The sequence below is a fragment of the Podarcis pityusensis genome (genome assembly GCF_964106645.2).
Source record: "Podarcis pityusensis genome assembly, chromosome: 14".
Lineage (NCBI taxonomy): Eukaryota > Metazoa > Chordata > Lepidosauria > Squamata > Lacertidae > Podarcis > Podarcis pityusensis.
This window is the reverse complement of record NC_138039.1, coordinates 13,059,401-13,071,844: the sequence shown is the minus strand read 5'-3', so window position 1 is coordinate 13,071,844 and position 12,444 is coordinate 13,059,401. Positions and strand designations below refer to the sequence as shown.

The following is a 12,444-nucleotide window of genomic DNA, read 5'->3' as shown; positions in this document are numbered from 1 at the left end:
GCTCACAACTGCAACAAATTACAGTTGTAAAACAAAACAAAAACCCTTAAAACAAGTTAGAGAAGCAGACGAAAGTAGCAGCTGCAGTTAATCCTGAATAATAACACCATTCAGAAAAGGTCCAATGAAATAAAATTGTCTCCACTGTTTTGCCTAAAAGCATGCAGTGATAAGAATGGTATACCTCTCTTGGGAGTTTATTCCAGATTTTGGGATTAATTCTCATTATCCCCAAAGCAACAAATGATAAAATAAAATTTAAGAGACGGATTTAAACCATACACTGCACATGGAAAGGAGATGGGGAGGAGTCCAAATGTCATCCATTGGGGAAGGGGCTTTTTTAAAAAAACAAAACAAAACTATGCACTATGCATATTGATGAGCTATCTATCAGTCAACACAACGTGTGAAGCATCAAGCCAGCCTCATGAGCTGGAGTTTCAAAAAGAGAGAGCCTGTCAGACACCTGGAAAGTCAAGACAGGCAGCAACAATAGTTGCTGGCAGGCTGCTGTACATGGCTGGCATATGTCATGTTTGGCATAGCGGACTAAGGCCTGCACATCAGGAAGAAAATAATATGGCCAGCTCTTGGTTGTATCACTCCCAACCCTCCATAATATTGGCAGGTAAAAGTGAGTAACATCCAGAGCCCCTTAGCCTTCACTTGCGAAACAAAAAGCCTTAAGACACATATTTTTAAAGAGCACTTACATCAGGGTATGGAAGAGCATAAGAGTCATCGGGCTGAGCCTCAATGATATTTGCAGAATCTTCCCAGCTGTGTATTCTGTGTATGCCCGTCCAATTCAAAGCTGGCAATAACGAAAGGAAACCTTCGGTACCCCAGTGCCATAATCCTAAAAGAAAGAAGGCAAAAAGGGGTAAAGATGAAGATCTTGAGAACAGGAAATCCTCAGATTTTTTTCTAAAGTAAGTTCAGCAAAATAAACCAACTTTAATTTGGCATTAATCATTAAATTAATAACTTTGACCACAGTCTATATCAGGAGTCAGCAAACACTTTCAGCAGGAGGCCGGTCCACTATCCCTCAGACCTTGTGGGGGGCCAGACTATTATTTTTTGGGGGTGGAGGGTTGAAATGAACGAATTCCTATGCCCCACAAATAACCCAGAGATGTATTTTAATAAAAGGACACATTCTACTCATGTAAAAGCATGCTGATTCCCGGACCATCCGCAGGCTGGATTTAGAAGGCGATTGGGCCGATCCGGCCCCTGGGCCTTAGTTTGCCTACTCGTGGTCTACATCCTTTCTCAATGCAGATATGAAAACTATGGGAACTGAAGAGCAACAGGGAAGTGCCATGACTCAGTTGGAAAGCATATAGGCTGCATGCGGAAAGCCTCAGCTACAATCTCCAGCATCTCCTGATAGGGCGGAGATCACGGAGAATCACTGTCAATCCGTGCAGACATAGAGAGTGATGTGGACCAACAGCCTGACTTAGAATAAAGGAGCTTCCAATGTTCCCAATAAATCCCAGGGCCTATGCCCTCCAATAAATTAATGATTTCTACCAATTCCGCTGCTTAAAACCTTTCAGTCATCCCTCTATATGAAGTGCTATTCTACATAATTATTGTACTTAGACACTTCTGTTGCTACAAAGATTCACCATCTGTGTAGCTGGGCACACTCTTAACCTTCCAGCTGCGGTGGGAGCGGACCACATCTACAGGGATTGGATGTGGGGCTCTGCAATGAATTATTCACCATAATTGTGGCTCACCAGGTACTAGACATGTGTACACACACTTCCATACCTAGGCAAGCAGGAAAAAAGGCTGCTCAAGCTTCTAGATGTTTCCCAAACTTGGGCCTCCAGTTGTTTTTGGACTTCACTTCCCATCATCTCTGACCACTGGTCCTACTAGCTAGGGATGATGGGAGTTGTAGTCCAAAAACCGCTTGAGTTCCAAGTTTGGGAAATTATTCTAGATCTGGGATGTCCAACCGGTCGATCGCGATTGACCGGTTGATCATGGGGTGTTCCTGGTCAATTGCGTGATTCTGATTGAGTGACACCCCCTCAAAACCCTCAACAACTTTGGTCAATCCAATGGGTAGATCACTGCCAGTGTTTTTATAGTGGGAGTAGATCACATCTCTTGGAAGTTGGACATCCCTGTTCTAGATGAACCACTGTTACGTGGCTGGTTGGCTGCATTCAGTCTGAGTGGGCCACACATGTAGGCTGAATACACACAACCCTATAAATAGGTAACCTAGATTAGTAAGATTTCAGGCTCATTCTACTGATACATTTCCGCCTACCTAGCAACAGCAATAGCGGGAGGAGAAACAACAGCAGTCTGAATATCTTTGGAAGGCATCTGGAAAATAGATAAAGGAATTTCACTGCAATTAGCTCACTGCCATTGGTTGCCTGAACATGTAACATATAACTGAAAATTTCAATTCCATTACTTAAGCTCTTTATGACCGTGATCTGTAACAATGCCAACAACATTATGAAGATAGTTTTGTAACCCATTCAGAGAGAAAACAGCAGCACATATTAGACTACAGACCACAATCTAGAACAGTTTAGACTTGCCCATAGGCTTAAAAGGTGCCTAGGAGGACTTTTCTCTCTTGAACAGTGACTTGGTGTGATGTACTGCAAACTGCCTCTGGAACGCACTGATGTTCTCAACAGAAGCTTGTGTTCCAGTCCTGATGGTCGCAGAAAATAAATTGCATGGATTTTAGGATTGTGGCCATTATCTCTCCTCTGTGTTATAAAGTCAATTTTAAAAATAAATTTAGAGGAGTGATGTGGGAGGGACATTTTTCCCACTGCTATATTAATCCATTGAAAAGTTTCCATTTGTGGAATGCATTACTACATACATTTTTTAAAAATAATATAATGAATTAATACAAGTCAAACTGAGCAACTGGAATGGGGACAGGAAGTTCTTAGAGCATGGCCAAGTTAATTTAACCAGTTTCAGTGCTAACATTTTCTTTCTTTAAAAATATCTGCCATGCTTAAAATACAGTGGTACCTCGGGCTAAGTACTTAATTCGTTCCGGAGGTCCGTTCTTAACCTGAAACTGTTCTTAACCTGAAGCACCACTTTAGCTAATGGGGCCTCCCGCTGCCGCCAAGCCACCGGAGCACGATTTCTGTTCTCATCCTGAAGCAAAGTTCTTAACCCGAGGTACTATTTCTGGGTTAGCAGAGTCTGTAACCTGAAGCGTATGTAACCTGAAGCATATGTAACCCGAGGTACCACTGTACTTACAAGTATTCCAACAAACTGAAGTTTCCAAACAAAGTATTTGTTTGATTTGAATTTGTTTTTATGTACATTAACTATGCTTTATTTTATTTTATTCATTTAAAAGGAAGATATTTTAATTTTTTGGGGGGACTTCTGAGTTATTTATACAGCAAGGGAAATTAACATGGCATACTTTTTTTAGTTTTGGTTACTAAAATAAAATGATAAATCTCTCTCTCTCTCTCTATCCTAAATTGGATCCCAATCTGCTCAGGGCAGCATTATTCTTTCAGAGAAAATCTACCACTTTGTCTTGAGAACCCCAGTATTGAAACCCGGAGGCAACTTCTTAGCCTAGCTTGCAGAATTTAATAACCACCAAACAAGCTCAGTAAACTGAGTGCTTTCCAATGCACATGGTTCATCATAACAAGAACAAGTAGCAGCAAGCTTCAGCCTGTGTGCACCTGGCACCCACAGCATAGCTGTGAAGACTGGACACTTTCATTTCCATTTTCAGCGAACATCAGTATAGCAATACATCTGTAACCTAATCGGTGGTTAACTTTAACTATGGCTTGTTGAAACATGTCATTTTTATAATCAATGGTTTGAAGCTGGCTTATTTCAACCAACAGCAATAGGATTAAATATTAAAATTAATCACTCTTTGTCCTTGACAAACAGTGGTTGTTTTAAAACAAAAATGAAAGTTTCCAATGTGCTTGCAACCACATCATGGAGTTGGGGGAGAACATTTGTGTCCAAGACTCCCTGCGCTTTGTAATAATCCAGTGGTTTGTCATAATGTATGAACCAGCTGAAAAATGAGACTATATCATCTTTAATCCAATTGTTTCCAGTGATAAAACTGTGATGAAGAAAACTGATCTACAATCAGTTTCCTAAACACATGGTGATTAAATTCTGTTAAGAAATGCTTACAAACCTTGTAAGAAGGAACACATTCAGCAAAGAAATCAGAGTAACAAGTTGATACCATCCAGTCCCAAGCCACCAGAACACTCCTGCAGCTGCCTTCCCTAGATGAGAACAGACAACGCTGGCTGAATTGGGAATGTAAGATAATCACCAAAGACAATAGTTTTCAAACGTTTGGGTCTTCAGGGAAACTTTTCCAAATCAACATGTCTGCTGGGAATCCCTGTAAGTGGATGAGGATCCTGGAACATATTCTAAGCCACATCCTCCATTCACACAGACACTGGCTAGGCCTGCAGAGCTTGGCCACTATCATCCATGAACCAAGATGCACCTGAGACAGCCAACATGGCCCTGTAGCTTCACACTGCAGGGGATGTTCTGTAATGTTGGGCGAGTAGCCTCCTGGGAAAGGTTGTCCACCATTACACATCTTTTCATTGAGGAGATCTAAGCTTCCCTGGAACACAGTTTGAAAACCACTGGCTTAGGAGGAGACCAAGCGGAAGCAACAGGTGAGTGCTGTAGAATAATATTATAGGACATGCAGATTTTGGGTGTAAATGAGTATTGGCAAATGACCACACACATGCAACATTAAAATCAGTCCAAAGCACATCATATTACAATCTATATTCATAACCTGAAATGTCACACACGCATGCACAAAGTCATGCAGCAGAGAGTAATGCAGTAGCAACTTAAGTCTGACAATTTACAAAAGAAAAGTGCATGTACTTAGTGTGTCAATGAAACCGCTTGGGGAATGAGATGAAGTAAGATGCCCAAGGTTACATGGAATTGCAAGGAGTCAGTTTCTCTATTTCCGAGAACAGCCCTCTGTTTTCACAACTAGCTAATTCTGCCTCGCAATACTGGAAGCAGGCACACTGTATAAGGTATGCCGGGTTATTAATAAGCTGTGTACACAACCACGCTACAGATGTTAGCATTAAGCAAACAATGATGGAAAAACCAAAAGGATGCTTGAAACAAGTTCATTTCCTACATGAAAAGCGCTTCAACATAGGCAACAATGTGAAAACTAAGCCAGTCTACACAGTGGCGGAGTAAGGGGGTGCAGGCCGCCCGGGTGTCATCACTGAGGGGTGTGACAAAATGACAAAAATATGAGGGTGCTTTTTAAAAAAATAAACCCTGGGCTTACGAAACTTTTTAGTTCGGTCAACAAACATAATGAAACGCGAGTGGCACTAGATGCCACACCGCAGGGGCCGGCAGTTACTGCAGGGCCTGCAGCGTCTCTCCTCGGAGTGACGTGGTGGATTGGGTGCCTGCAGGTTCCGCACTGCCTGAAACGACAGCGTGGGGCTTGCGCCTGCCCACCGCCTCTCCCTCAGCTGCCCTACAGCTGAGGGGAAGGCAGCAGAGAGGCTCCATGCAGCAAGCCCAGCTCCCATAGGCGGCTCGCCCTGCCCCCGGCTGCGGGATGTGTGGGCCACCCCCGGCACCCAAGCGGCTAGCTATGCCACTGAGTCTACAAACAAGTTTCATCCTCTTTTCCAACTAAAAATGCTGGACATTCAGGAACTAAGAAGGAGGAGCTGTATAGGACGATGGAGAACACTTGTGACCTTTTGTTCATAGCAGGGCTAGTGTCTGCAGTAAATAGAAAGTGGTTGGTTCCTCCTGATCTCCAGACTATTTAGGTAGGTAGTTCTATACAGAGATTTCAGCCTATTGATTTGAAAGCCTTCTTTCCAAAGCCCATGCCTCATCAGATATACTGATGGTGCAAACAAGCCCCATGGCACTTACAGGAAATGCTTTTTGTGTAGGAAATGTTTCTGTGTAGCATTTGAAGCTGCCCTAAGGATCACAAATCCAGGTTAAATCAGCTGATCACATCTACTATAAGATGCCAGTATGCTTTAAAAGGCAGAATACTCATGCAAAAGCATAAACATACACACACAAAATCAATAGTAACCTGGAGACACAACAGCTAGCCAAAGGAGTGACAAAATCTTCCTGGACACAAACCATCCTGCGGTTCCCATTCTTTGTAACATATGTAGCAAGAAGTAACCTAATATAACACAGATGAATATGAACACAGAAAATGGGGAGCATCTTCAATTAAAAACACTACCATTTTAAAACACTCTGGGATTGTTTTGTTTTTCATCCACATACAAAATATTTTATTAGCATTACAGCAGAGAAAAACTGGAACTAACATTATAAAGAAACATTGGATTTGATAATTCAACAGGCTCTGTTTTCCATGGGTTTACTACCATGTTATTTTTAATAAACAAGAATGGTTTTGAGAGAGAATACTACGTACTTCACTGAAAGAGTCATACTGCTAAGCATTTGTTAATAAAATAAAAAGACTGTATTTATTAGGTGTAGATCTATTTTAGCTAGAAGATTGGGGGGGGGGGGGAAACGACGACCAGAAACTCTCTTCTCTAAGATTATTGTTCCTCATCTGTAACATTCCATTTTAGTACAATAGCACAAGCTATTGTATTCTGCCTTCCTAACAGTTCTGCAACATATGTAGAATGAGGATTATCTGCTCCAACCTTCCTTCATGACAGGGGTCAACCTAAACTCATAGCAAGAGCTGATAAGAGGTGTTGGCTGACACAAGCAAGTCACTCTAATCTACTTTGCAAGAAAGCTCTAAAAACAACAACAGAGAGAGCAATTAACAATGAAGAGATTGTGATGATGAGAGCAAAAGAAATCAAAATACGAAAACAAAATGGTGCAAGTCAACCTGTGTAAGAAAAGATGTGCCAAATGGTCCTTGCTACTCTTTTAGACCTTGAGGATTGCATGTGGGCTGTTGTGTGTGTTTCAAGGTGTTTCTTCCCCTTACAGTCATCACCTGTTGGTTGTGGTAACAATCAATTAATATAACACATTCAAGAAGACAGTGGTGTGCCAGATATGTCACAGAAATTTATTTCCCCCCAGATTCCTCCCCCAGAATCTTGGTGTGTTTCTGCCTCTTATCTATAGAAATGGGAGCAGGCAGCAATGCAGTGGGAGAGGCAGGCATGCCACAAACCTCTGTGGTCTGTATCACTTGACACATTCATGCTGCAGATTTGCCTCCCAAACTTTAGCGAAAAATAAAATTAAATCCCATAGACAGTTGCATCTATGAAGACAACTGTTGAAAAGTAATTGATAATAAAGCACTTAGAGAGGTAACGGAGCAAACAACTGGAACTTCCTGCAAGTGCAGGATGAATCATGGCCAAGATACATTGCTTTTCCAGCTTCCACAAAATTACGTAATATCCCTGCAAAAGTCAGAATTATTAACAGGGTTGTTATGACAAAATAGGAATGCCACCATGTATGCCACCTTCATCTCCTTAGAAGAAAGGTGGGATTTAAATGCAACAATAAATAAAATAACACTTTTTTAAAATCTGTCAAACTTACACATTGATTCTCCATTCATACCCAGGTGGCCATCTTCCCTGAGAAATTCTTTTACATTCATGCTTCCACAGTAGCTAGAGTGAGCTGCAGCACAAGAAAAACAAATAATTAAGAAGAACAAAGATTTTCACAGGCTGCAAAAACAGAAAATACAACCCAGAAAAGTCCAACAGCAGGCACGATGTGTCCACTGCAATCTTTTGATTTCTTTACACAGCATCTTTCACAGATAAACTGTAACGTGACATGGAAAGTCACCTTATTTACAAAAGCAGCTCACCACCCCACACCCAGAAAGGAGAAAAAGGGGACAGCACAGGTATCTTTGGAGTAGTGTGGAGAAGAAATACAAACATAAAGACCCCCAGGGTGTGCCTATTTTAAGGCCAGCTGTTCTTTGGATTGTACCCATATATACAGTACCCCAGTTTGCACATAGCTGACAGCAAATAAATGATTTTCTTTTGTTAAAAGCTAGTTGAGGTCCTAAGAAACTCAACCCAGAAAATGATGTTTAAGTTGAACTAGCTAGGATGAGCTCCATCTTAGTTTTTTTGCGGGGGGGGGGGGGGAGAGGGTTGCTCATGAATTCTGCTGGTCTGCATTTCTAAGGCTATTTATATTCCTGGGTGATTGTTGCTTGCTAATATTTGTTCTGCTTAGAAGCCTTCTAAAGAAGACCAGGCCTGCTTTTCTGACATTTTAAACACACTCTCTTTTCACTTCTGGAGACCAAAGGACACCAGAAAAATATTTTAAAATACTTTAATATGCTTTGATTTCCTGCAGGAAACAAATCGTGAAAGAGAAACCAAGTACATCTTGATGAGAAAGGCCATTACAAGACAAAACCAGGATCTAAAGAGGTCACCAAGGGCTCAGCCCCATATGGTGGAATTTGCAGAGCAGAATGTCATGTCGCACAGTACGAAAAACAGGTTTGCCATGGTGCTTGAGAAACATAATTCCAAAGCGCTCTTGGGCATTAGATGCATGGTTCTTTGTATCCAGGGCCAATATTGCAAGCACAGTATTATGCAATGGAAGTGTGGGTTTGCTACAGAAGCTGCAGACCATCCCAGCTCCCTTGGGCACAGACTGGTATGATATATGTAGATGAAAACACACTTGTCACATCCACACATTAGATTTCTGGGCATTCATGTAAAAATGTTTAATGGGACTATCTTAAAAACGCAAATGAGAAGCAGTAGTTGGCCAATGACAGCCAGGAGTTATACTTCTATGGCGGAATATGTAATACACCTGACCAAAGCAAGCATGTTTGTTGTTAAATACACTGTATATAAACACTAAAGAAAGAAGAAAAACCCCAGCACTTAAAGACTGGCACAGTGTGATTTTTATCAATAATGTAATGCAATTTAAATAATCTACTTTCATAATCAAGGTTAAGCTTTCATTCAAAGCCCACTATTCATGCCTTTTCAAGAAAAGAAGAAAAAAGGAGAACCTGCACCAGTGCCTTTTGCCTGCATACTGATGCTTCTAAGAGAATATATATATATAAGGCAGGCAATTGAAAGCAAGAAGCCAGGTCACCAAAGAGGACATAATAAAGCCGCAGAGTGAAAGACATGAAGAAGCATACACACACTTAGGCATCAGAGGGGTTCAGAATTTGTTTTTTAAGTGTGTGGCACGGATGGACAAAGAAAAAGATAAGCTAAAAAACGAAATACCTTTACAGTCATAGCCCAGCTTCAGCAAGATCATTTGAAATAACTGCACTATGAGTGATGAAAAAGATGTTGTGGTATACTTGGCTGCTCGCAGAATCTGATTTGTGTAGAAAGGGAGGCCCCCTATTAAAAGAGCATCAGTAGCATGTTAGTTGCTTCCATTTCTCTACTGACTAACACAGTGAAAATACAAAGCTAACCCACGTAGGTGCAGTATGGTTATTTCTTACTTTCCAAAATATGAGAAGTCACCCCATGGCAACAGTCATTTTTATCTTTCATTCATTGAAGCACTTGGAGAACAAGTGGGGTTAAAAGACAACAACCAAGTTACCGGAAAACACTGTTAAGTACCAGTCCATGTAACTAACAACTTCAGAAAAATATGTAGCACAATGTTTCCTGCATTCCTTGCTTTGCAAATTTACTAGCCAAAAGTTGGCAGATGAGCAAAACTGGTTAGCGCAAAATGTGTTCTTCTTCAGCATTCAAATAATTGCATGGAAAGAATGAGCCGCTCTCAACACTAATTTCCATGGGATACATTCAGACAAGCAGAATGCAGAACTCCTCAGAAGCAAAGACAATCAATACTACTGAGAGATTGTAATCCTACAGTTTCATAGAGGCTGCTACTAAGTAAAGAAACCCGAATGAGATGTTGGATCATTCTGGAAAATAAGACAGAGGTAAAGAATGATGTGTTAGATACAGTTGCTCTGGGAAAGTAGTTCTGGAGATTGGTTTCTCACTTTCAAGTGCCCAAAGTTTCCTCCTTTTAATTCTTCCTCATTTAAGAATGTAACCACGCTCTAGTAACTCTGCCTCCTACTTCAGATGCCTATTGGCACAGCTTATGGAAAGAACACCAGTTCTATGGAGTTTTTCTGAACAAAAATGTGATCAGATGCCTTCCTCACAATGAAGATATGCAATGTGAAATTACCATACGCATGAGGGTTGGATAAACCTGTTCATCAAGAGAGCCTACCAAGTTCAGATGAAGCAACCAATTCCTACCATGCTGGTGTTTCTATGCTAGAAACTGCTTGGGTTTCTCCGTTTTTGATTAGAAAGAATCTCATGATCTTCAAAAAAGGATCAGCAGCACACAAGAACTTCCTTTGTACCAGAAGCAGTCGCAGACAGATCGCCATGGGAATGTTCTATTAAATCAAAAATTCCCCAACCTTTAGGAACAGAATCCTAAACCAATGTAACTCAACACATTTTTCACACAGTAAGATTTCATTCATGCACCATTTCTCAACAGTGGTAAACCAACAGAATGAACACAAACATTACTTACTAGACTTGTGTTTTTGGCTTCGATCCCTGGAGTAAATTCTTGAGGATGGCATGCGAGCAGCCGAGTATGCTGTGAGGACCTCCTTCCGCTCAGAAAGCATGCTGCAGTCACTGCAGGTATACCCATTGCTCAGTGTTGTTTGGTTCTCAGCTGTTGCTAAGTCACCATTGCCCTGAATCACTGTAGTGTCTCCACCTGTTGAATGGCAATAAATGATCTAACAATCCAAATCCAGTCAATTTGGGAGAGAAGAAATTATAATGAAAAAGACTGCCTGGTTACCTTTGAGATCACCATCATCATCAAGACCTGAAAAGTAAAGGGATGCTTTGTTTAAATTCAAGGAGGTGCACTCTTTCTAAGTCAACGTTAACTGCTATGCCAAAAGAAATTCTCCTGCTAATTCTAGAACAATAGACAAGAAGCATAGTGGAAACTTTACTATGTACAAGGGAATATCTTTTTTTTTATTAAGAACAACCATTTATGTTATCTACCAAACAGGGTTACATTTCCAGGCGGAAATGTAAAGCAACAAAAAAACTGTATTTTATTACCCGTGTTGCTACTGGGGAAGCTAGATAATTGGAAGCACACAATGTTTCTGTTGCTTGGTTACCACTTGCTCTAGCTGTAGCTCACTACATAGTAGTAAAACAAGGCGGTTAATGCCAAAATTTACACTTAAAAATGCGCTACTAGTAGTTAACACAGGTTTCTTCAACCTGAGGTAAGCGGAGGCCTACAACTAGGCTAGTTAAGTAGCATACGGCTTACAACTACAACAGCACCTTTCTCTGCTCACACAGGATCAAGATCTTCTGACAGTAGCGCTGCTCATTTGGCGCCCAGTCCTGCACACCTTACACCAGAGTAAGTGGGAAATTGGCCTGAACAAGGTCAGACCTCAAGTCAGAAAGGATTATAAGGAAGGAGGGCGGAAAGCTTTATACACATTATGTTCCTCATCTGTCTCCCCAGGTACAGTAGCCCCACAGATGCTCTTTTACACAGACTTTCCAAATAAAAGATAATTTATCAAGGTGGACTAAGGCTTTGTCTCAAATCTGTCCTTGAAGTCAATTTACAGTGACAAAGCAGTACCTTGCTCCACTTGGAAATTAATGCGCCTGCTGCTCTACAATTCTAGCAATCCCCACACAGCATGCCTCCTTGACAGGAAACAGGATATAAGCTGCTTTAAGAGAGTCATCTGTCCCTCTGTTTCCCCTTTCTCTAGTTTCTCAGGCACCTGGCCATTAAAAAAGACATTAGTGAATCTTCCACAATTCTCCTAGTGTTTTACATTCAGACCCTCTGTTTACCTTGCTATTTCAAGTAGAAAGCAGCCGGACTGGAATGCATATTCCCTGTATTTTGAAACGTATTGCTATAAAAATACTTCCATCTCAAAGGGTTTTTTAAATTGACAAAATCCCTGAACAATTTACAGATGGAAGCAAATCCAACACTGTAAGAATGACAAGTCATCTTGAATGAAATCATACCAGTAACTAAACTGGTTTCATATATGTCCAAAATTCAAATCGTAACATGGGGCATTGGCACTATAGGGACGCAGGTGGCGCTGTGGGTTAAACCACAGAGCCTAGGGCTTGCCGATCAGAAGGTCGGCGGTTCGAATCCCCACAACGGGGTGAGCTCCTGTTGCTCAGTCCCTGCTCCTGCCAACCTAGCAGTTCAAAAGCACGTCAAAGTGCAAGTAGATAAATAGGTACCGCTCCGGTAGGAAGGTAAACGGCATTTCCGTGCGCTGCTCTGGTTCGCCAGAAGCGGCTTAGT

At 41.3% G+C, this 12,444-nt stretch overlaps 1 protein-coding gene across 14 annotated transcripts in view; it reads right to left on the bottom strand.

Moving 5' to 3' along the window:
• The window catches only part of SUN1 (Sad1 and UNC84 domain containing 1), a 51,686-nt gene that overhangs the window by 13,178 nt on the left and 26,064 nt on the right, over positions 1-12,444 (bottom strand). For 8 of the 14 annotated variants that reach the window (XM_080980995.1, XM_080981006.1, XM_080981007.1 and 5 more), the window contains 9 exons: positions 10,924-10,950; positions 10,642-10,836; positions 9,333-9,455; positions 7,630-7,713; positions 6,953-7,063; positions 6,152-6,250; positions 4,208-4,301; positions 2,303-2,361; positions 717-862 (listed from right to left, as the gene is read on the bottom strand). In XM_080980995.1, coding sequence (XP_080837121.1) covers positions 717-862; positions 2,303-2,361; positions 4,208-4,301; positions 6,152-6,250; positions 6,953-7,063; positions 7,630-7,713; positions 9,333-9,455; positions 10,642-10,836; positions 10,924-10,950 — 938 coding nt within the window. The remainder of the gene's footprint in view (positions 1-716; positions 863-2,302; positions 2,362-4,207; positions 4,302-6,151; positions 6,251-6,952; positions 7,064-7,629; positions 7,714-9,332; positions 9,456-10,641; positions 10,837-10,923; positions 10,951-12,444) is intronic. The other 6 variants (XM_080981003.1, XM_080981004.1, XM_080981005.1 and 3 more) reach the window with 6 other exon arrangements.